Source organism: Dipodomys ordii, unplaced genomic scaffold (assembly GCF_000151885.1).
Source record: "Dipodomys ordii isolate 6190 unplaced genomic scaffold, Dord_2.0 Scaffold125, whole genome shotgun sequence".
Lineage (NCBI taxonomy): Eukaryota > Metazoa > Chordata > Mammalia > Rodentia > Heteromyidae > Dipodomys > Dipodomys ordii.
In genome coordinates, this window is record NW_012267341.1 from 3154229 (window position 1) to 3179367 (window position 25139).

General features: G+C 52.6%; 1 protein-coding gene across 3 annotated transcripts in view; it reads right to left on the reverse strand.

Moving 5' to 3' along the window:
• Positions 1 to 25139, reverse strand: part of Cd82 (CD82 molecule) — a 37955-nt gene that overhangs the window by 12343 nt on the left and 473 nt on the right. For 2 of the 3 annotated variants that reach the window (XM_013030051.1, XM_013030052.1), the window contains exons 2-3: positions 8364 to 8444; positions 1935 to 2017 (exon numbers count right to left, since the gene is read on the reverse strand). In XM_013030051.1, the coding sequence (XP_012885505.1) occupies positions 1935 to 1997 (63 nt within the window). In that variant the 5' untranslated portion in view covers positions 1998 to 2017; positions 8364 to 8444. The remainder of the gene's footprint in view (positions 1 to 1934; positions 2018 to 8363; positions 8445 to 25139) is intronic. The other variant, XM_013030053.1, reaches the window with a different exon arrangement.

The window sequence follows — 25139 nt, forward strand, 5'->3', positions numbered from 1 at the left end:
CAGCCACATGCCAGGCTTTGCTGACCTCCCTGACAGGTCCTTGGCCTGACCCTTGCATTCTTCATCTCTTGCACACCTCACACCTCTCCCCCCACCATCTCTGCAATCCTATGATCTAGTCAAATGATCCTGAGGCTGGAGCCGGAGTGGTGTAGACATACTCTCTGCAAGAGCAGTAAGCAGGCTCCTCTGCCTGCACAGAGGCCCAAAATACAGTTAGCCTGGGAATACACAGGGACTGGTTTCTAAGACCCTTTATACCAAAGAGTTAAATGGCGTAATACTTGCTGCTAACCCTCACGAGCACGCCCCTGTACGTCAAGCCTCCATAGATTACTTACAATCTCGACATGTAGAGCAAAACACTGTAAACAATGATTCTACCACATTGTTCTAGACACAGCAACAGGGAAATGGCTGCACGTGCTCATGGGCTCAGTGCGTGGGGGGATAGCTCCCACCTGCCGAAGGAGTGAGCACACAATCCCCTCCACCTGCTTTCTCTCCCCTATTCCTGACAGGTCATCTGAGGCCTGGCACACGGGCAGTTCACCTCTGACTCCCCTTCCCCGAGCCCTTTGAGGATCTGGAGGGAAGGCCAAGTCCTGGCTAAGCCTGCCTTACCACAGTGCAGGCCAGAGAGAAGCACTTCTAGCCTCTAGTTCCTCTTGTTCCTCCGGAGCAACCCGGAGGCTGGACAGGAAGGGACATGCCAGCTAAACCATCCACAGCATTCCTGTTTTCCACTAGATCACTGCCCAGACGCCGCCTTGTCTCCAAGGCCCCAAGGGTAGCACCATTGTGCTCATCTCCCTCTGAGGCCCAGTGCCCACAGCTAGGCCTGCCTGCTGTCCCTTCCCAGAGATCTGGCCAGCCAAAGCTGGGGAACCTCACGTCCCTGGAAGTCCAACATGACATCCAGAGCTGATTTCCTCTGCTCTCAGAGATAGGAATATGAATATAAAATCTGTGTATTATAAAAGGTAGAACTGGATGACTATAAGCGTTCTATTTTATAACCCGATTTCCCCCCACTCAAGATTGGGCTCTAGCACTTGAACTGGAGCTCCACTTTCAGCTTTTTGGTGGTTGATTGGAAATAAAAGTCTCATGGACTTTCCTACCCAGGCTGACTTTGAACCCCAATCCTTAGATCTCAGTTAGGGCTGCAGATGTGAGCTACCAGCGCCCACCTTTATAACCTGATTCTTTAAGTTTAGGCTGAACAAACAATGTGGAGCCGACCCGAGTCCCAGTGGTATTCTGGGCCCACAAAGCCTCAGGAAGGCCTCCCCAGGCCAATCACAACCCCAACGCAGGTGGGCGTACACACACACAGAACTTACACATGCACACATGTGCATGCTCACACACACACAACTCAGGTGCATATACATGTGCGCATGCATGCTCACATCTACACACACACATGTGCGCACACCATCATCCTGGCAGCTCCATGTCAGCTGTGCCAGGCCAGAGGGAAACCCACAGCTCCAGTTGTGCCATGAAGCTCACCTCTGGAGAACCCAAGGTGAGGCAACCTAGGGCATGAGGGGATCTGGGAGGGGGGAGTGAGTCCCCACTGTACCTGGCCTCCCTCTCTGTGAGTTTAGGGGTAGGATGTGTAGGCAGCTGAAAACCAGCATTATAGCAAGCAAGCGTTTCACATGGGCAGGGGACAGAGGGGGAGGGCAGACTAGAGAGAGGGGACGGGTACTCATGCAGTCCTGGCAGAGGGCTCCAGAATGGGCAAGCTAGGAAAGGGACGTGGTGCCTTTGCCCGGACCCAGCTGGGTCCATCTGTCATCCGTCTCCTGCAGCCACACCCCTGCCACCATGTCCCTATGTCCCTGTCCAGAAGGGTCTCAGGCACAGATGCCCTAGGGAGCAGACTTTGTTAGAGGTAGGTGGACAACCCTGGCCATACTTACGAAGAAGAGCAAGTTGAAGAGGAAGAGGAAGTATTTGGTGACTTTGATACAAGCTGTCCCCATTCTGCAGGTTCTGGTGCTCCCTAGAGAGAGGAGAGAAGGCAGGCAGGTCAGAGGCGCGAGGTGGGGACAGGTAGAGGGAGTTAGAACAGGTAGCCAGTGCTGTGATTCCCCAACACCGAGTCGTCTCTGTTCACTCGTGAGCTAGCAAGTGAATGCTGCCATCCCCGCTTTACGGGATCCGAGGTCCAGAGAGGTTGGAAGACTGCCCAAAGCCACATAGCTGGGGAGTGAGGTCCTCAGAGCTGTTTACGGGGTTGTGGCTGGAGGGAAGTGCTACGTGTGGGGACCCTGGCCTGCACAACCCCAGGAGGCACTGGCTGAAGCCACAAGACCAGGAAGTTAGTGAGCAACTGATAGAAACCCAGAGGGGAGAATGTGGCTTGTCCCCAGCTTTGCACACGGCTCCTTGGGCCTGGGCAGAGGCTCCGGGAGCTGTTGGGACAAAGAGACTGAGCCCTCCTCCCACCCATTATAATAGGGGTAAATATGCAATGTAAGACATCTAAGCAAGGCAGAAAACACAAACAAAACCATTTTCTCCCAAAGATAAGTTACCACATTTTACTTTTGAGTCACTAGCTCCCTTTGTGTGTGTTTGTGTAATGAGCAGTTTTAAACAAAATTGAGTTCACGCTGCAGTGAAGGCTTTTTTTATTGTTTTATTTTGGTGCCAGTACTGGGGTTTGAACTCAGGGCCAAGGGCACTATCTCTTAGCTTTTTCCTCTCAAAGCTGATGCCCCAATCCTATAACCGCAGCCCCACTTCTCGCTTTTTGCTGTTCAATCAGAGATACGAGTCTCACGGACTTTCCTGTCTTGATCCTCAGCTCTCAGCCTCCTTAGCTGCTAGGATTCTAGCAGTGAGCCTGGCACCGGGCTGTAGCGAGGTTCTGTTAGCCTTCTGTTTTCATTCTTAAATATGCTGTTTACAGGGGCTGTGAACCCCTACACCCTGCATGCTCAGAGCGCTTTCTTCCTGACTGCTTGACACACGGCATGGGGTCCATCCAGTTGATCACCAGTTCTTGTGAACACTTTTGGGGTCACATACTCCCTTAGAAAAATCTGTATGTATGTAGCAGTTTGCAAGTAATTTCTGGGGGTTCATGAACCCCACCAAAGCCATCCTGGAACTCTAATGAACTCAGGTTAGAATAACATGGAATTGATCAACCAGCGAAGCACCTAACTGGTCCTCCAAGATGGACCTACAGCTGTCTCCAAGTTTTCAGTCGCCCTGAATGACACAAGCTGTGCTGCTGAGGTGGCACAGCTGTCCCTGGCCCCAGGCGTGTGGGGTGGGTGGCGGGGTACACTCCCTTGTCCTCATGTCCTCCGGAGCCCAGACAGGCCCTGGGGTGCACAGCGAGCCAGCTCTGGGCAGCTGGGTTGGGACAGCTGGCCTGGGACAGCTGCATGGGTAAAGCTGGGCTGGGGGGGAGGGGTGGAGTGGGGAAAAGGTCCCTCTGCCCTGTGGAGGGGATGGAAGGGAGACCTGGGGTGCTCATACCCTTTATTCCTCTGCATTTCCCTGCCTGCACCCTTTTGAGGTGTGCTCATATTCACTCACCTCCACCCTCCCTGCCCAGGGGAGCTCAGCCCCCACCTCTGTGACTGGAGTGGGCCTGTGTGGAGGGATTGAGTTTCACATCAGTGCTGTCACAGCTGCAAAGTGCAACGTCGTCGGTGAACAGCGTGAAGTTTCCCTAAGAAAAGAAAGGCTGCCTGGGCAGTGGTGAGCCCCCACCCCCGTGGCATGGAAGCCCGGCCTGAATGAGTGAATGCCTAAAGAGGGTTCCAGGGCCACACAGGTAGACCAGATGGCTTTTCTAACCCACCAGGACTGAGACTGGGGACTGAGAACCGCAGATGGCAGGGTCTAGGAACCAGGGATCCCCTACCCCACTAAGGAGAAGATGAGGACCCCCATGCCAGAGCCAGAGAGCCAAGATGCCCTCCTCTTCCAGCCTGGCTGGAGGGTGGAGCTGCCAGGACACCCCAAGGACAGCTCCTGACAACAGCTCTGACCCCACCACAGCCTCTGACAATGCCACAGGCTCTTCATAAACTCCAGGACGAATCACTGAGGCAGGAAAAACGAAAACCCAGGCCAGGCGAGCTTTGCTCTCCTGCCAGGGAACAGCTTTATTGGGCCTGGCTGGGGGTCTCAGATCCTAGCCACCAAGTGTGAGTCTCGCGTCATCAGAGAACTCCATCTGTCTCTTTAGCTGGAGCCGCAGGCCTCTGGCTTGCTGCTATGGAAAAGGGAGGGGACGGCCTTGACTTTGGGATCCCCATTGCAGGCCTATCATTGGGTTCCAGAATCTACCCTGTTGGTGCTCACGTCCTCTGGACAGATGAGCGCTCCAGGATAGGGAAAGTAGGGAGGCCCAAGAGGTAGCTTTAGGGAAGACTAGATTAGATATGGGAACTCCCTAGGACCAAGGAGTGGCTCTTCTCAGACCTCAGCTCGTTTACTCCTCCAATTAGCCCACAAGACGGACTATTTCCACCCTGGGGGACCTGAGGCTCAGTCAGGCTATAACTTGTCTACATCATAGAGCTTGTAAGTGATCTTGGGCCCAGAGCCCACACTTGACCCACTGTAAAGTGCTCCCTTCCGGGAGGAGCCCAGGCCATAAAGGTATCGGTGGGGAAGGCCAGATTCCTTCCTCTAGTTGGCAGAAGGAAGCTGCAGGCCTGGCTGCCAGCAAGCAAATACAGACAGGAAGCTGTGGGCTGTGGACAAGTGGTTAAGAGCAGAGACCACCAAGATATTGAAAAATCTGACTGAGAACTGACCCTGAGCCTAATGGTACCTTATGTGACCACACAAAATGGGCTCACTTTGAGCCCTGTGCAAAGCAGTGCATGTACACTCACAGTCTCTATTGGAAAAGGCATGGATACTCAGCTTCTTCTCCCCCAAACCCCAACCCCTGGCCATGAAAACCATACCTGGGGCTGCCTGCCTCTTTTCTCAAATATACTTTGGCTTGGTTTGGCTTCAGAGCTAGTCTGAATCTGATTTCTATGCTGCATGAGACAGATGAGGTAGATGGTGAGGACCTCTGAGCAGTCACTGCTCAGAGGAGCTCTGGTTCGGAAGGCAAGGAGGAAGCTAGAAAGCTCAAGACTGAGGCCCCCTCTTCACTGACCTCTGCCTACATGGAAGGCAGGTCATTCATGCTGCCCACTCACCCAATACTCCACACCCTAGGCACTGGGGCTGGCCTCCAGCATATTATACAGGCACTGGGCTAAGCTATTTTATATCCCAGAGTAAGGGAGGAACAGCTGAAGGCAAGACAGAGCCCAGGCCTCCTCACCCCATCTACTCAGTCCCATGCCAGAGGCAGAGGGTTCATGCAGTGAAATAAGAGCCAGGTAGCTCTTGACTGGCAGGCAGCTCAGCCTATCAGGACAGGCCTGGTGCTAAGACCCACACAGCTCCAAGAGAGCCGGAAGTCCAGGATAGTAAGCCAGAGTGACAAGAGAGCACAGTGATAGAGCAGGGGATGGAGGACATTTTCCTCCCACAGCAGAAGAGGCAGCTCCACCAAGGGGAAGGGTCAGCTCATCCCAGGCTGGGGCCACACCAGCAATAGAGTTAAGGCGCTGATTTCAGAGCATTCACACCAACTACTGCAGCTACAGGAGACCCTGAAGCTGCATTCTGGGGGCTTGGGGTTTTATTCCAGCCCCGCCCTCTCATACTGGGGTGGGGGAAGCAGAGTTCCTGTCCCAAAGATGGAAATAAGTTTTAGAGAGCAAGTGCCACGGCCTGAGGACTCTGTCCAGCTCCTGCCCACTTCCTGTACAGCTTGTGAGCTAAGAACAGATTTGTGTGTGTGCGCTCGTCCTGGGGGTTGAACTCAGGGCTTAGGCGCAGTCCCTGAGATGTTTTTTGCTTAAGGCTATACTGCTCTACCACTGAGCTAAAACTCCACTTCCGGCTTTTTGATAGTTAATTGGAGATAAGAGTTTCTCTGACTTTCCTGTCCAGGTTGGCTTCTAACCACAATCCTCAGATCTCAGCCTCCTGAGTAGTGAGGAGTGTGTCCACTGGCACCCACCTCATATATATTTTTTATTCTTAACCAGTTCAAAAAAGCCAAAAAGGAGATTTTCTAACCTATGAAAATGATATAAAAGCCAAATTTCTGCGTCCACACATGAAGCTGTTTTGGCACACAGCCACACCCACTGACCTAATGAACAAGTCTCTTTACAATGGGACTGGCTGTGTACACAAGAGGGACAGGACAGCCCTGGGATGGGATCCTGGGAGAGCTCAGGAGAGGTATGGCAGCAGAAACTGACTGCCACCCAGAGAAGAAAGCTACGAGACCCCTGGACAATGGTCCAGGACCCAGGAGGACCTCATCTCACCGCACCACCTGCCTAACTCCTGCCTGCCTGCCGGGAAGAGATGAGGTCAGCTGAGGCACCCACAGGGCTCCGTGGCCGAAGCTGGCTTCCCATGGGTATCGAGTCAGATGGCAAGTGGGGAGGTGAGAGGCAGGGGTGAGCTGTCCCCATTATCTCTCCTGTGTACTCTACTGTAATCTCCAGAGGGCTATCTATGCCTGTCAGGCAGGCTGTGCTAAAAAACAAAATGAATGGGCATCCTTGGTCAATGCTTATTATCCTGTCTACTTAGGAGGCTGAGATCTGAGGATCTTGGTTCAAAAGCCGCCCAGGCAGGAAGGTTCAGGAGATCCCATTAACTGCCAAAAACCCAGAAGAGGAACAGTGAATCAAGTGATAGAGTGCTAGCCTTGAGCACAAAAAGTCCAAGGACAGCACCCAAGCCTTGGGTTCAAGCACCAGGAACAGCACCCCCACCCCACAAACAGCAGCAGAAGCAGCAAGAACATACACACACACACACACACACACACACACACACACACACTGACAGCATAAAGGAATGCAAGCACGGCTTACAGAAGGTTCAGGAACTATCATGTTGACTATACTTTATTTCAGGTAAATGAACCATTTCTAAGTAATGACAATTTAAATTGACTAAATGTATCATTTGTCATATGCCAAATCAGTTTGTATAATGGAACTGAGGTCCTAATATCATATGAACTTCCACTCACCTTTTTTCAGATATATCTGCTCCAGGAAATTCTCAACAGTCAGCCTTATCACGAACACCACACCTCAGCCTCCGCCCCCGCTCAAGGTGGCCCTGGATACTGAAGCACGCTAACACTACACTGCTCTCCAGCTGTGTCACCTGGACAGTGAGTGTCTCAACTTCTTAATTAATCACTAAAAATGGAAAGGTGTGTCTCAAAGCTAGGGGAAAGCACTCTGGCCCTGAATTCAAGTCCAATACAGGCGTGCTAGTGCTCGTGCGTGCACAAACACGCACGTATGCATACACACATACACACACACACACACACACACACACACACAAATACATTGTACTCATATACTGAAATGTTGAATTGAAACCCTTTAAAGAACTACTTAATAATAATAATGCTGAATGCTGGTAGCTCACACCTATTATCCTAGCTACTCAGGAAGCTGAGATCTGAGGGGCAGGAAAGTCTGTGAGACTCTCATTTAAATACTCACAAAAAACCAGAAATGGTGCTGTGGCTCAAGTGGTAGAGCACTAGCCTTGAGTAAAAGAAGTTCAAGGACAGTGCCCAGGCCCTGAGTTGAGTTAATTAATCAACTAAAAATAACAATCAATAATAAAGAAGGTACCCAACAAATGGTACTGAATAAAATGCTAGATGAGGAAGACAGATGTATAGATGAATACTGAGAATGGATGGATGGATAAATGGAAGGAAAGGAGGAAGAGAGAGAAGAAGAAAGGGAGAAAGAAGGGAGGGAAGAAGGAAGGAAGGAAGGAAGAAAATAAGGAAAAGGGAGGGAAGGAAGTAGGGAAGAAGGAAGAAAGAAGGAAAGAGAGAAGGAAGGAAGAAAGGAAGGAGAAGTAAAAGGAAGGAGGGAGAAAAGGAGGAAGGAAAGGAGGAAGGGAGGAAAAAAGGGAGGGAGGAGGGAAGGAGGAAGGAATGAGGGAAGGAAGGAAGGAAGGAAGGAAGGAAGGAAGGAAAAAAGAAAGGTGGAAGGACGAGAAAGAGGATGGCAGAAGGATGTTGTCTTCCCTGGAGCCCCTGGGCACAGGCTAGGGCTGGGGAGGACCCGTGTCCGCCCTATGTCATCCCTCCTTGTGGATTTGCTGTGTCCCTCTCCTGGAAAGGGGAGGCAGGGGTAGCTCCCTGGCCTGACCCAAGCACCCACATGTTTCTGAATGGCCTGGTGGGTGGGGAGTTGGGACTGGTGGTCCCATATAGGTGGTTGCCCTCCCCAGACCTGCTTCCTTCTTACCTGTGTGACGCGAGGCGTGGACCAGAGCAGTGTTTTCCCCAGCAGCTTCTCAGAGATGAGTGTGGAGGCGGGAGGGAGGCTCTGTGGAGAACAAACGGCTCTGCTGTTACCTGGTGTGGGAGCAGCAAGGCTCCTTCCTGAGAGTCACTGTGCATCAGACCATCCCAGCCCCAGACGCCAGCGGTGTGGCCAGCAGTAAATACCGAGCCTGAGTCATTCCCAGACACGTGCGAAACACCCAAGAGCTCCAACACTGTGTGCTTTGCCTCTTAGGAAGCACTGAAGCAAAGGCTTCCCACTCCAACATCCCCCTGTGGGGCTCGTGCGTTCTAAGTGCTACAGGATTCAGAGAAGGAGAGGAAATGGCTCCTTCACCCATCAAGTGCTTAGAACAAACCCCTGGGGGCCAAGCTGCCTCTTCCAAACCTCCGTTCACCAACAGCCTCCTACCTAGGCCAGCACAGAGCCTGGCTAGGCACTGGCTATACCCACTGGTTATACCCCCTCATCAATCCCTTAATCACATGCCAGGAGGGACTGCAGAATACAGTCCACAGCTTGTCCCTCTCAGCCTGCAACCCTCCAGTGAGAATGCAGCTGATGATGTGGAAGCTATAAAATCCTACATAGCTGGCAGAGCCCTGTATGGCTTGCCCTGTCCCTCTTCTGTCCTTCCTTGGATCACCCCAGGCCCCTTAGACATACTCATCAATCTCTTTTCTAATGTCTCAGTACACCTGGCCCTTCTCACCCCAGGGCCTTTGTATTTTCCATTTCTCTCCCAAAATTTCTCTCCCTAGGGGCAAAGCCAATCTCAGAGTTCAAATCTCTCTATTTAGGATTCTTTTTTTTTAAAAAAAAAAAAATCACAGCAGATGTGTAGACCGATGTTTCCACCCAGGGGCTCACAGGCCCTGGGGAGCCAACCTGGATCTGCCAAAGGTCTGTCTTCCCTATTGCAATGCTCCGGGTACAGTGCTCTGTCGCAACCGCATCTCAGCAGGACTGTGGGAACTCTTAGGGACTAGTCACATGGCCCCTGTGACCAGCGATCCTGATGAGTGAGTGTCTCTTGTGCTGCAGCCTGGGCCCCGGGGGTCTCTGAGCTCTGTGGAGTAGACAGTAAGTGTTGTGACACCTCTGTTCCACCCTACCTTCCTCAAAGCTCGCTTCCTTCAGGCTGTTTTCCCCAGAGCAATGTCGCTGGGCCTGACGCCTCTGAGGTCACTGCAGGTTGAGGGTTCAGAGACAGCAAGGGATGGCATGCAGCCAGCAGAGGCTGAGCATGAAGGAGAGGGCTTCCGTCCACAGCTCTGCCCTCGACGGGATGCTGTCCCTGCTCCCTGGGGCCTCTCCATGAAGAGGTGTAGGAGTGCTGGTCTTAGTTACACTGCCAGCCCTCGGTCCCGCCCCTCGCTCTGCTGTGTATCTGCTAACCTGCCATGGGACCTTAGGAGACAGGGACTCTGCCCACCCCTGCAGGTGTGACAGGAAGCTGCCACCAAGCTAGTCCCCTCTCCCAGTGTTCCTGCATGAAGAGGCCACATCGGCCACATCTTGCCAGCCTGTGTGGCCTCACCTCAGGGCCTCAGTGTCCCCCACCTGTAAAATGAGCTCCAGAGTGGGTAATGACCAGGCCTAGAGGAGTGGGTATATGAGAGGTGTCTGGCCTTCAGCAAGTACCAAATAAAAGAGACTGACTGAGATGATGGGGGATTGCAGAAAGTGGGAATGTCCCATTGAGATCAGATGACCTCTACAAGTTGGTTGAATCCTCTGAGTGCCCAGCCTGGAGCCCCAGGAGACCTTACCGCTCCTGGGAGAGGATGGGCCACCTGCAGGAGAAGGCCTCTGCCCATAGCTCAGCAGGGACCTTGGGGCCACCCCGAGATCAAAGGTCCCCCGGGGTTCCCTAAGTCCAGCAATCTTTCCACCTGGGAGAAACCAAAAGGAGAGCTGGCCCAGCAGCCTTGCTCTAGAAGCCACCACCCTGGGCACTGCACTGTGGGCAGGTGGCTGGCACACACCTCCGTCCCTCAGGACTTTGTCCGATCGCTCAGAGAAAGAGGCCACTGTGGTGTGTTTGTTTTCAGGTTTGACAGGTGATGTGTTTCCTGAAAGTCCTGCTGACTGGGCTGGCAGTTTCACCTCCCGAGATCTCCTTTTTCAATCTCTGCTTGGACGTTTTGTTGTGGTTTAGGACAGAATGGGTTTGTCAGATGCCCGTGTAAAAGGGCAATGGCCAGGCCAGATGCCAATGGACACTTTCTCTAGCTAGCTGAGACAGAGGTGGGCACAGGGCCAGGCTGAAATACCAGGCCCAACCAGTTTAGTGTTCAGAGACAGCCTCAAAGATGACAGCATGCACCAGGCACTGGCGGCTCACTTCTACAATCCTAGCTATTCAGGAGGATCTGAGGACTGCAGTTTGATGCTAGCCTGGGCAGGGAAGTCTAGGAGACTCTTATCTCCAGTTAACCACCCCTCCCCGCCCCCCTCCGAAGTAGAGCTGTGGCTTAAGTGGTAGAGCACCAGCTTTGAGCAAAAGAGGCCCTGAGTTCAAGCTTCAGTACTGGCACCACAATGAAGGAGGAGGAAGAGGAGGAGGAGGAGGAAGAGAAGGAGGAAAAGAAGAAAGGAAGAGTGCTGGGAAGGTGACCTAGAGGAAGAATGTTTACCTAGCATGCTTGAAGCCCTGGAAAAAGAAAAAGAAAAAAGAAAAAGCTAGGAGTGGTGCTGTGACTCCAGTGGTAGCAAAAGAAGCTCAGGGACAGTGCCCAGGACCTGAATTCAAGTCCCAGGACTGGCAAAAAAAGAAAGAAAGAATGAAAGACAGGAGAGGGGAGGGGAGGGAAGGGGAGGAGAGAGGGGAAGGGAGAAGAGGGGTAAGGGGAGGAGAGGGGAGGAGAGGAGAGGAGAGGAGAGGAGAGGAGAGGAGAGGAGAGGAGAGGATGCTCTCCTCAGGGTGTAAGGCTCAAAAGATCAGAGGCCTTGAGGATCAGCCCTGCCAGAACCAAGAGTTCCATCCTGAGCGACAGTCCCTCAGCCCTATCACAGGTTGCCTCCAAGATGGACATAGGAAATGGATGGACAGATCATACCCCGTCCACCAGAAGCACCAGCTTATGTAAAAATGAGCAGTTGCACACCAGGAGTGTGTGTGACAGTGCCGCCCCTGGACACTCCCTCTGAGGGACAAGCCAGGTTCCAGGTTCCAGTTCTTCAGTGACAAACCTGGCTCTCCTCTGCACAATTGTCCTTGTGCTAAGCACTTTGGCTCCCTTCCTGGGAGATAAAGCACTGTCTGTGATCCCATTTTACAGCTGAAGAAACTGAGACCAGATAGGCAAAGAAATTTCCCCGAGGTTATAGTGCTGATAGGCCAGAGAAGAACCCCAATAGTCTGATACACAAGCCATCTTAACTGCCTTGCCTGGAGCCTGCAGTTTACATGATAACTGAAATAATCCACCAAACTTAGTGGTGCTTTGTAGCCTGATTGCAAACCCCACCCACCAGAAGACACTCTGGGGACAGACACGGTGGGGGGGGGGGCATCTCACAGAACTGTCCCAGGGCCTGGCTGGCAAGGCAGATGGCTGGGCCACAGTTAGGGCTCCCAAGTCCCAGACTGGGTGTGTGGGCTCTTTGCAGGTGATAGGGAGAGGGAGGAGACTCTGATCAGGGATCCCACATGGCAGCAGGAGTCCTTTTAGCCAGTGCCCCTTTCCCAGGCACTGAGCTCAGGAAGGGAGAGAGAGGCAGGTGTAATGCCACTCCTCCATGCAGCCCTCCCAAACCACTCTCCCACACAGATCTCAGGGATCACTGCCTACCTTGGCATGAGAGCTTAGAACACACCCAGAGATGTGGGTTCAAAACCTGGCTCTGTATGCTCCTTCGCCATGGGCAAGTGTCTTTGCTGAGCTTCAGCTCCACATCTGGGGAGATGGCTCTGACTTCCTCTCAGGCTGCAGGTCTCTGTATTAGGGCTCTCAGGGTACAGGGTAGGAGGTGGGCAGGGTAAGGGAGATGCTGTGCCGCCTGCACACACAGGCACAGGGAGCCTCCACGGATCCTCAGGTGAGCTGAGCGTCTGGGCACAGGAGAGGACACAAGCCTGTGCCGCCAAGAATGTGGCAGGAGGTCTTTCAAGGTCAAAGCACCGGCCACCAGCCCAGGCCAGGAAGAAAGGGCCCCCTTGCCTGTTTCTGCCCTCCTACAGTTCCGTATCTGTGGCGTCCTTGCCCTGGCTCTCATATCACCTCTCCAATATGCACAGAGTCTGTGGACGGCCAGAGCATGGGACCCAGGCCAGTTACCCCTGAGCAGGTCGGGTACTAGGCAGCAGCAACCTGGCCCTGAGGTCTGTATACAAGGAAGGAGGACGATCAGCCAAGCCAGTTCTCTCTTTCCATTACTCACTATTTCAGTTTACCTATCTGTGGACTGAGGGTGGTCCCTATACCAGTCCCTAGCCCTGACCCTTGACACCTTGCACTCAGCACCGCCCCCCCCTCCTGAGTGATAGAGGGTCAGCCCTTTGGGAAGCAAAGCAGGAATTGGCCCAGGGACTGGCGGTGGGCTGGAGGGTTGCGGGGTCTTGGCAATGGCCCCACCATTGCTGTGGGAGGTGTCTAAGGAGGGAGAGTCTCTTGTACAATCAAGGGAAATGTGTTGATGACTATCAGCGTGAGAAGGTTCTGGACCTAATGACATTGAGCAAGGGGAACCATGCAGACAGCCAGGCAGACAGAAGAAGGGGTGTCAGGGGTTTCCAGGAGGAGTTTGCTCCAGAGTACCAGGCCTGAGACATGCGTTGATACCCTGGTCTCAGGGCCTCACACCTGGGCAGGATCTGTCTCGCAGGAAGAGAGGCTCTGGGTGGGAAGAGGGAGCTGGTGTTTCTTTAGGAAGAGGGACGTATCCCTGAGCTGTGCCACAAATGGACAGGCCCGGGGTCCTGAGATGGACCCCTGCCTTCCCACCCCTGCTCATGTATCTTGAGAAAGACTTCCTGTTGGCTGATCACATCACAGACCTACAATACCAGGGGTGAGGGTCCCCCTCCCCCAGCCGCACAGATCTGGAAACTGAGTCTCAGAGAGGTCCAGGCAGAGTCCCAGACTACCATGAGAACACACCCTTCCTACAGCAGATAAGGTAGGGCCTGAGGCCAAGGCCCAACCAGACACTGCCTCAGAGGCATTGGGGTGGGTGAGGCAGGAAGCAGGCCCTGCTCACTGCAGGGAAGGGGAGCAATGGGCATTTCCGCGGGGGGGGGGGGGGGGGGAGGGGGCAGGGGAGAGCTGGCCTCCACAGGATGGTTTGGGTTTTTTTCCTCTGCAAATCTCAGAAGTCATGGGTGAAGATAAGTGTCTTACTCAAAGTCATGAGCCAGTGTGAGAGTCACTGGTCCTCCAGGCCCATAGCCTCATCCTTGTGGTCAAGCCTAGCCCAGAGCTCACTAACTGGGTTAGCCAGTATGCCCTCAGCATGGCATCACACAACAAAAATTGTCTGGCCAGAGTCTCCTAGGGGTGACATGGACAGAGGCAGCCTGGGAGAGAGGAAGACAGGTCGTAGAGGGGAGGAGACAGAACACAAGCATGGTGCAGAGCACAGGCATCAACGGTGCTCTCAGCCTGAGAGTCTCACTCCATTCCCAGTAGGGCTCTCAAACACCAGGGCCTGGGCAAGAACAGACAGCTTGGATTCTCTTTTCTGTCGACATGGGTTCTGTCCCAGGGTGAAGATGCCAGATCAGCCTGTGTGGGATCCTTGGGCCCCTTGCACCCAGAACCCTGGAGCCTAATGGGGTCCCTGAGCCTAATGAGGTCCCTGCTCCTCTAGGAGGTGGGGTTGAGGCTGAGCAGGCTCAGATGTGACCGCTGATCTCAAAGACTGAGCCCTGCTCTAGCACCTGCTGACTGGGGACCTAGGACATCTCCCTCACTACCCTATCTTTGCTTGTAAGATGGAGTTGTGTAATGATACCTTCCAACTGGGCAGCCTAAGGGGCTGAGATTGAGAAAGCCACCACTGGCAACGGCTGGAAAGCACAAGGAGTCATTAGGAAGAGATGAGAACTGGGATGACCCATGGGGGATGGCCTTCTCCACGCCGGGCAGCAGCACAGCGAGATTTGAACTTGGTCTCCGGAAGACGAGGTAGGACCCTGAGTCCAGATAGAACCCTGCCCCTGAGGCTGCCCGGACTGCATGCATGCATGCAGGGTGGGGCACAGACTGCACGCAGCCCCCTATCCCAGCTCCTTTGTATCAACGCTAGCCTGGGAACTTGGGATTGAAAGCTCAGATCTCCCCCTTTTAACAAGGGTCATAGCGCTCAGAGCCTCAGTTTTCTCATCTGTAAAATGGGGGAGAGGGCTATTGACCTCCACTTGGGGAGGTGACCCAGTTATCAGTATGCCTTGGTAGGGATCTAGCCAGGGCCTGGCCCATACCCAATGTTTTCCCTTCCTCTGCTGGACCTGCTGGGCAAGGCCTAGGCTTAGCAGGAGAAAGTTTCCGGATTCCCGGAAAACCTGCTGAGAACAATGACTGGGAACAGAAACTGGCCTGAGAACACGAGACTCAGAAGATCACTTTACAGAGCAGTCAGCGGGGGAATACAAGAAGACCCTGGCTCAGAGGTGTGGGGGGGGGGGGGGGGGGAGGTCTCTGTTTCCCGCAGACCTATGGGGTAGATCCTTGGGTAGGGTAAGGGTGGGGGCTCAATGGGCCCACAGTTTCAAAGTAAGGGCTCCAGTGGGTGCCCTGAGCATTCCTGGACACAGTGAGTTGCCTGCAAGAGCCTCAGTTTACTTTCTGTAAAATGGGCTGGTAACACCGTACTGTCATCCTGGGCATTGAGTTCAGGCTTCATAAGGTGAGCTGACATGACAGGGCCGGCCAGGCCCCCACCCCACACCACAGCTCTGCAGCTCCTGAGAACTGGTGTTGTTAGAAATGCACGTTCTCAGACTACACCCCACACCCACAGAACCCGAAACTAGGGGTGAGGCTGACATTGCCCTGCGTGTCAGAACCCACCTCCTGCTCCCAATGGGCTTCCTCCCACGATCTCATCTCCCCTGTCCCTTGGTTTCCAGAAGCTACTGGGAGGAAGGAGTCACTGTGGGGACAGGTCATTAAATAGTAAAGAGATCCCATGATTAGTTAATGATACCACAGGCTCCCAGAGAGGAGAGGGGAGAAAGGTCAGCAGCCAGACTATAATTGCTGAGAAAAAAGCTCCTCCATCTATCTTTCTTACACACACACACACACACACACACCCTTACTCCTATGGGTCTACTAGTGCAAGGACAGATGCTTTCCCTCTCTAAAGTAGGCTAAATTTAGGTGTGTCTGCTGCTTCCAGGTACCCAGGGAAAGCACTTTCCTTGGGAATCTGGTCCCCAGACCTTGAATTTGAAGACAACCTGACTGGAAAGCCACTTGTAAGAATCCAGTTCACGGCACTTAGAAGAACTAGGTACAAGTATAGGACAATGTGGATACTGATTAAACTCCAAATGGCCTCAGGTGCCATAGCAAGGGAGACTAGGCCAGGTTACTGAGAGTTGCATGGCAATGCTGCCAGCTGGGAAACAGGCCTGGAGGGACCCTGAGTCACACAGCTAGCTCCTCCCTAGGCACACCACAGAGTGGTGTGCATGGCATGATCCCAATCTGAGATGCTAATGCTTCTTGGGGTGGCGGGGGGGGGGGCGGGGGGGAGTTGTTTTCTATTAAAGGTCCAAACACTAAACTGTTCACAGTGGATTTTTATCTCAGAGTGATTATTTCCTTCTGAGTGTCTGTTCTTCGCTTGAAAATTTTCCACCAAAATCTTTCTTTAATAACTAAAAGGCTTTGTTTTCAGAGTTTGTTTTGTTTAGTTGGTTTTGCCATTTGGTTCAGATGAACATGAGAGGTTTTGTTTTGTTGTTGTTTTGCTGGTCTTGGGGCTTGAACATGGGGCCTAGGCTTTGTCCCTGAGCTTTTTTGCTCAAGGCTAACATTCTACAACTTGAGCCACACGTCCACTTCCAACATTTTAGTGGTTAATTGTTGATAAGAGTTTCATGGACTTGCCTGCCTGTGCTGGCTTGGAACCATGATCTCAGATCTCAGCCTCATGAGTAGCTGGGATTATAGGTATGAGCTACCAGGGCCAGGCCTGAATTTTTTTTAAATTAATTGATAGAAACATTTTTTCTCAGCCAGGCACCAGTAGCTCACACTTGTAGGCAGAACCTGTAGGGTTCGAAGCCAGCCCAGGTAGGAAAGTCTGTGAGATTCTGATCTCCAATTAACCACCAGAAAACCAGAAGTGAGACTGTGGCTCAGGTGGTAGAGCCCTCACTTTGAACTGAAGAGTTCAAGGACAGTGCCCAGGCCCAGAGTTCAAGCCCCATGGCCAACCAAATAAGAGGAAACATCTTTTCTCTATTAGATGCCAGGCCTTGGGACCCCAGCTCCATGCTGTGGCCCCAGCAGTGTGTCTGCCATCTATATGGTCTACACAAACCCAACAAGCCCAGTTGGGATGAGAAAGTACAACCTGTACCATATTTTCTGAGTCACATCTGTCCAGAGATGAAAGGGGGGGGAGTGAGCATTCCAAGCCTTGGGGTAAACAAGCAGGGGCTCAGACTGGACAGGTAGACGAGTCAATTATTGTAAGATGTGTTCACAACACCAAGATCCTGAGATTCTAGACACAAGCTGGCCCCAGCTCTGCCCTCAACTCACCCATGTCCAGGCTGGGCTCAGACAGGCTCATTGGGAAGGATGACCACTGTGGCTCGCCACAGAACTCCAGCAGCCCTGGCAAGCCTCTTCATGCCTCATCAGGAACCTCAGCTCTGAAGAAGAAGACTCTTGGTTCCTTATTCCAAAACGGCAGCAAGAGGAGCTGCAGTTTTCCTGCTTACCAACCTCTGGCGTTTCCTGACGGAGCACCCTTCCGGCCACTAGCCATTTCCCCAGCATCTTCTCACTTAACCCCCCCTGGAAACCAAAGCCCTGGTTGCTGACAAACATGCTTCAGGGGAGCAGATACTGTGAGCCGAGGTCTGATGGACATGGACGCCCGTGCTGCAAGAACCCCAAGCTGAAGGAACAGCCCTGTGCTCCCCTGCTTGCCATTTGCAAGACGTTTGAGAACCTCAGCACCGTGCTGTAGCTGGCTCCTGGTTAGTGAGGAACCTGCTGCTCACCTTGGGTCAGAGAAAGAGGATCAGAGGGACTCAAAAGCCCAGATGCCGAGACACTTTCTCCCTGCACTATTTCTCTATGTTCAGAGGTCAGGGGTCATGGAGGTAGACTGTCCAGGTGACAGAAGATGACCTAACTCTTGGATTTAAGGCCTCAAAGAAATCACCCTGCCACCCACCCAAAGAATGTCTAAATCCTCTATAAATGACACCTCTTTACAGCTACTATTGCAACAGTAGTCTGCCTCCTAGGACAGAGGATTTCCAACTACCGTACTATAATTAGTGGTATTATCATCAGCCACAACAAGGTAACATTTATTGAGCGCTTGTAGGATACCAGGAGTCATCTGAAGGGCCCAGTACAGGTCTGCATGGGAACACATAATCCTCTTCCCATTAATTTCCCCGGGGAAGGGACCTCTAACAGGTAAACACCTCTAGCCTTGCCCCGCCCCCCCTTCATGCCCTGCCCCAAGCCTTATCTGATTGGCTTCCTCAGGAGACATACTGAGCATGCTCAGGGGCCCACCTGCTTGTCAACAGGGAAGCTGGCTAGGCACCAGGAAAAGGCTTTTCCAGGCCATTAGCTGTTCTGGCCACCTGGTCTTGTAGGAAGGCAGGCTCCTGCCAGGCTCTGTTTGTATCCAGACAGGTGACTCTGTCAGTACCAGGGCTGGCTGTTCACAAAGTCCTCTGGGTGCCACATCGAATGCCACGACCTCCGGTAGGGCTGGTCAGCAAGGACACCTGGGTTTGGAGGTATTCTATCTTTAACATGTGTTAACCCACTGATGTAAGCAGTAGACCCTCCTGAGTCCATGGCGGGCACACAGGGGCTTAGAGAAGCAATTAAGCTGTGGATTTCAGATACTGTGGAAAAGCTTTCTGCACCCTGTCCAGCACTTGGGGGTGGGTCCACCCCTGCAAGGCTGGATTAAACTTTCACCTGTATCTGAGCCACTCCCTGAAGTCTCCTGAAACTGGACAAGTTCATGAGCACAGCAAACCCACACCGCACCCTCCTTTGAAAATGCAGGATTTATTAATACCAGAGAGCTCCAAAGGACCCCAAGTCTACATGAACATATTTTGGCTAAAGATGAGAGTTTTTAGAGCTTTACTGTATGAGTGGGTTCATTAGTTTTCTTGGGCATAAAATTTTGGACTCACTGCTGAAGGGTCTAAGAAACAAGGGAAAGTAGGTAATGAATGCTTTTAAGCTAATATATGTAACTGTATATTGCAGTGTGTATACTTACCCATGTTTATCTACATTGGCACCTCTCTGAGTGTGGAGTGGGGAGGTACGGGACAGCTCTGACATTCAAGGTGGGCAAAACCTCCCTTGCTGTAGCTGGGACCTGCAACCCATCTTCCTCCCAGGCTGTATCAGGACAGGAGAGAGGCTAGCACCCAGAAGCTCTTAGCCTGGGCAAAACCCAGAGATGGCCCACAGTGCAAAAGCCAGGAGAGAAATCACTGCAGGATAGCAGTTACAAGAAGGGCTGTAACTTGTCCCAGAAAAAGGTGAGTGGGTGGCTGAATCTAGGTGCTCAGTCTGTAGTCTCAAGCTCAAAGGCTTAAAACTTAAGTCCCACTTCCTACTAATAGCAATGGCCCTGAGCACTGAGACACATAAAGCACTGACTATGTATCAGGCACTGGTCTGGGTGTCTCACAAACAGTAACTCCTGTATCAGTGCCAAACAGCACTGTCAGGTGAAGAGAGTTGTCCCTTGGGACCCACAGAAGATACAAAATCCCATGGATGTTCAAGTCCTTCATAGAAAATAGTGTAATATTTGCACATAACTTCCATATAACCTATGTATCTTAAATCATCCCTAACTAGTTACACTACCTGATAAATGCCCGTTAACAGTTGTCATATTGCACTGTTTAGAAAAGAAAGACAAAGTGTGCCTCTGTGTGTGTGTGTGTGTGTGTGAGTGCATGCATGTGTGTGTGCACATGTGTATATGCCTGTATTGGGACTTGAACTCAGGGTCAAGGCACTGTCCCTTAGATTTGGGGGTTTTTTGTTTTTTTTTTCTCAAGGCTGGTGCTCTACAACTTGAGCCACACCTCCACTTGGGCTTTTTGATGGTTAACTGGAAATAAGAGTGTCACAGGTTTATCTGCATGGGCTAGTTTTGAACCTCAATCCTTAGATCTCAGCCTCCTTAGTAGGTAGGATTATAGGTGTGAGCCACCAGTATGCCCAGCAAAAATGAAAACTTTAGAGAACCCATGTGCAGTCAGACACAGTCTTTTCCCAAATCTCTTTAGGCTGTGGTTGGTTGAACCTGCAGGTGTGAAACTGGTCGATAACAAGGGACAATGGTCCCACTGTTGCCGGCCCTTACAGCTGCTGACACTGCAGAGAGGGGTTAAGACACTGCTCAAAGCCACATCCAGTTGGGAAGAACCCCCGACCCCCACCCCCGAAATCACCCTCAGTGTGATCTTAGAGGTTGCAATCTTGTCTAGGGTCCCTTCCTCATTCTCCCTGCCCAGGCCCAGCTGGGCTCCAGACAGGATGCTAAAGCCTCTATTGTCTGAACAGAGAAGAAATCAGCTGGGAGGTTACCTTCCTGGCCAAGGTCCCTCAACAGCTCTGCAGCAGAGCAGGATCTGAATCCAGGCGCCCAGAATTCAGCCCTCCATCTCCTTATGTGTTTGGCCCTAAGGGCCTAAGCTCAGGGCTCTATCCCTTGCTAGGACATCCCTCAAACAGCAGGGAAAGCCAGAAGCAGCACCTCAAGGAGGCACAGAAGCCACACTGCTGTGTAAGAAGTGTGTGAGCACCTCAAGCTGCCCCTAGCTGGTGTGCAAAGATGGGTCCTAAACGGCACATCTCCATTAGCCCAGCCCAAGCCTCAGCAAGCACAATCCCTGTCCACAGAAAACTGCTGATGGAGAGGTGCCTTTTCTGGCTGAGTCAGGGTTCACAGAAGGCTGTAGTGGCCCCTGGCCGGGCTAGAGGAAGGAAGCCTCACTGTTCCTCTCTCTGTAGGATAAGGGCCAGGCATCACAGGGCAAGTGGAAGCCCTAATGACAAGGGTCCCGGCCAGGCAGCTCCTTTCTCCTCCCTAGACCCAGATGTCAGGAGAAGGCTGGCCAGGCCGGCAGAGAAGACTGGGCATCGATGCTCTGACTCTCGGCTCCCTGTTTGCTACGATGTATTGAGTATCGACTCTGCATTGTGATGAAACTCTGCTCAGGTTCCCTACAGTACAATCCCATCAACATTTCCTGAGTGTCTGCTACAGGCCAGGCCTGGCGGATGTAGACATGGGTGGGATAGCATCTGGCCACGAGGGCTCAGGAAGCACCCTAGGCCACGGAACCACACAGGACCAAAGAGGAAGGCCTCAGTAGAGACAGAAAGGGAGGAGATGGGAAGAGAAAGGAGGGGTGTGGGAGACAGCAGAGACATCGGATCTGCTTCCTCCACAGAGCTTGGGGTGATGCTGGGGAGAAGGCAGCCAGCCTGCTGGGGAGGGGGGGGTCACAGTTGCTAGAGGCCTGGTACAGGCCAGTCAGGTGTAGAAACACTCCATGCGAGCTTTCTGTCAGCGCCTCACACCTGTCCATGGCATAGCTAGGAAGGGCCAGTGGCCAGTGGCAGCCCTCTAGCTTCCGAGAGCCATGCTGTGCCACGTGTGGTGCTATCCTCCTAAGCTTCCTGATTCTGGAGGGAACACAATGAGAAGGGGAAGGAGATGGGAAAAGTAGTCTTTGAGGACATCAGCCAACCCATTCGTTGCTGAGAACTGTAGTGTGCATGCACGCATGTGTGTACATGCATACACAGGCATGCATTTGAACATGTGTCCTATTTTCAAAGGCAACATCCCCGGTTTCAGAAATCCTTTAGCTAAATAATGGCCCACTAGCAGGGCAGGGCAGGGCGGTTCAGAGAGGAGAAGGAACTTTAGCTAAAGTCACACAGCATACAAACAGTGGAGCTAGGACTATTGGCAAGATCAGAAATCAGGTCTCTTGTCTCCCCTCTGACGCTTCTCCAAGTCAGCACAGAGTTCAAGTGCGTCATCTGCTGACAGGAAACTCACTGGTGCTGGGGGAATCCCTGGGTGAGTCAGGAACAAGCCATCCCCACCATCCCAGAGGACACCAATTGGGCCCTCGGGGCGGTGTACTGGGCTCTGCCAGAGTCAGCATCTGGGGCAGGGGGAGGAGGAAAGCCACACATCCCACACCACACGTTCCCTGTTTACCTCTGGGCTTCCTCTCCAGGCTGTGCAGGCCAGGTTGGGGTGTGGGGAGCCACAGGTAGAGCAGTTCCCAGCTGAGATTAAACAGGGACTCTCACCACCACCCCAAGTCCCATCCTGTTTTACAAAGGGGCCCAGACCAAGCAGCTCCACAGAGCAAAGCCAACTCCTGGCTGTTTGATGCTCTTGATTAAATCAGAACCACCCCCAGGCTTCCCACGAGACAGAGGAAGTGGGCATAACGGGCCCAGGACCAAGCCAGGGAAGCCAGCAGGCCTGGCCCTCCAAGTCTGAAGCAGTACTCAGGGCAAAGATCTGCTCAGCAATGGAAAGAGCTGTCTGTACCCCCCCTACACACACACCCCTTCAGAGGCCAGGGCTGGGTCCCTGGACTGGAGGAGGATGGCCAGACAATGGGAGCTTCCTCTTGTAAAGTCTAGACCTCAAGAGAGGGGCTATCCCTGACTACAGAAACTCCACCAAAATCCAGGGAACCCCAATTCACCTAGCTTAAGACTGGCTGCCTGGTACCAGAGATGCCATTTGGCTAACTGGGCTGGGTAGGGTCTTGGGCCACTCTTCTGAGCCCATATGAGGGTGGGGTAGAGAAGACTGGCTGAGGAATAGAAGGAAAAGCAGGACATGGCTGGAAGTCTGGTCCTCCTCATCCCTGTGGCTCCTCCTCCTTCTGATGGTGCTCCCCTATGGCTGGAGCCTCCTCCTCCATGCCCAGCTGCAGTCATCTCTAGAGCCACCAAGATCCTTCTTTCCCCATCACTATGGCCAATAATCTTTTACCCTTCAACTTCAGGCTCCTTCACTGCAGCACAGCTGACAGACTATCTGTCCTGTAGTTCCCACTCTGCTCTAAAGCCTTCACCTGCTCCCACTTTCTACAGTTTGAGTCTAAACACCTCACGGCAGCACTCAAAGCCCTCTGTGAGCCTCCATCCCACCAGCCACTCATGCTTGGCTGTCCTTTTAGGCAAGCCCACACTTTAGCACCGATGAACCCAGCCATTTCCTGAGAGATTCGTGGGCAGGCACTGAGCTCCTTGCCTTTGTCTAAGCCAGAGACACCATCTTTGCTCTCTCTGGCTACCTCCACTTTCCAATCTATAAGGCCTTGGAGATCCCTTAAAGGCTTTTCCTTCATGTATCTTATATATCAGAGTCCCAGCTATCCCTGATCTACACAGCTGTAGGACAGACAGAGCAGTGAGAGGAAGGCTCTGTTTAGAGGTTTATTAAGCACAAATAGCAGTCAACATCGCTTTCCAGCCACCACAGGCACTATCTAGCAAGTCCCCTTTCTCCCTACATACCAGACCCTCATCTTTCTTTTCTGCTCTGGGGCTGGGTGCTGTCCCTGAGCTCCTTCTTGCTCAAGGCTAGTGCTCTGCCAATTGAGCCATAGCACCACTTCCGGCTTTTTCCATGATTAATTAGAGATAAGAGTCTAACATACTTTCCCGCCTTAGCTGACTTTAAACTACAATCCTCAGATCTCAGCTTCTTGAGTAGCTAGGAATACATGTGTGGGCCACGGCCTGATCCAAACCCAACCAACACTGGGAAGTCTAGGCAAAAAGTCCTGCTCAAGTTTCACCCCTTACCCTGCACCCTGGTTTCTCAAGTGTTTCCCAACTTCTGAATATTCCCCTTACTCTCTCTCCCCTCCCCAACACAGCCTCCTCCACATGGTACAGCCTTCCATCAGACTCTTGTCTCATGGTACTTCCCAGCTGGTCCCACAACAAATGACTCATCTCTCCAGAAGGGGTAGAGATCTAAAATGCAAGTGTCCTTTGTGACCAGCCCTGCCCAGCAGATAGTGGGTGCCCACATGACCCTTCACCTGCACACCAAACCACATATTCATTATGATAGCTGGATTCCAGCCCCCAGGCTGGTACATCCCCATATCCCCCCACCCTGCTGTCTCATGTGTTGTAGATGCTCACTAAGCAGTTTGGGTTTCTTTAACAGAACCTTCTCCAACTTTAACCCAAACTACTGAAAACTCTTCCACTCTTCAGGCCAGGTGTCACACTCCCCAACCCACAAACCAACCAGAGTGATTGCAGTGGCAGGTATCAATTTCTGGCTCTTGCGGAGTGTGTGTCTGGGGGTCTGTGGTCAGCTTTCAGCCCTCCATCCCTGCCCATCAGGGTCATGTAGTAAGCTGTCATGTAGCGAGGTCCCTGGGCACCAGCACCTTGTTAGGCACAGCGTGTGCATCACTTTATTCTCTGTTCAGTGCTTGCTGTAACTGCTAGGTTGTCACTACCCCTCACAGATGAGGAAACAGAGGCTCCAAAGGGGAGTGGAATCCAAATGAATCGGATCCCAAAGCCCTACAAGCCCCTTGACCACAGACAGTGCTGGCATCCCAGTTAGTGCAATCTGGCACACAGCACCCACTGCCAGGCAGGAAATGAACTGTGGGTGTATTATCAAGAGCCTCAGGGTCTAAGCTTAACTGGGCCCAAACTTTCATGGGGTTTCCCCTTCTCTTCCCCTATTCACTGCAACAAGAGAACTAGTCCTTCCTGGGCCTCTTCCAGCTCACCTGGAAATGCCTTGCTAAGTTTCCCGGGTCAAGTCTCAGCCCCACTGAGCTCTTCTCCAGATTTCAGGGAGGAGGGAAAGAATGGAAACTTTCTCACTGCGTTGAGCTCCCCTTCCCAGGGTCCGGGGGCTTCAGTCCCAGGCGGCTAGTGGGGAATTTTTTTTCTTTTTTTCTCTTTGCTAGGCTGGCCCTCCAACTAGCCACCCTTCTGCCTCGACCTCCCCGGTGACTGGTGCCCACATCTGGCTCCAGTGCAATTTAGGAGAGAAAAAAGCCACAACAAAGCAGCTTCCCTTGGTCTCAGTTTGCAAGAAGAGAAACCCGAGGGAAACAACGCCACCCGCCATCTAAATACCTGTGGCCTCGCTGCAGGGCTCTCACCTGCCAGAGTTCCCCTGCCTAGATTTGGGTAGGAAAGCACAAACAGGATTCTGGGGTTACCTGGATGAACTTTCTCGTTTGGAACCCGAGAGCTCCAGAGCCAGGGGCGGGGACGGCCCGGAGCCGGCGGAGTCGGAGCCAGGGGGGGGGGGGGGGGGGGGGGGGGAGGGGGGAATCACAGGTATTGGTTGAGCAAAGGTGTGGATAAAGAGGCAGAGCCAGAACAAATCACTCTGGGGAAGTTTGGAACAGCAGGTAAAGGAGTTGGAACAGACTCCATGGAGTAGAGAGCCACAGGATGTATCTGCGCAGGATGCTCTCATGCTCAGGCAAGAGGCTGCAGGCTCTACTGGAGG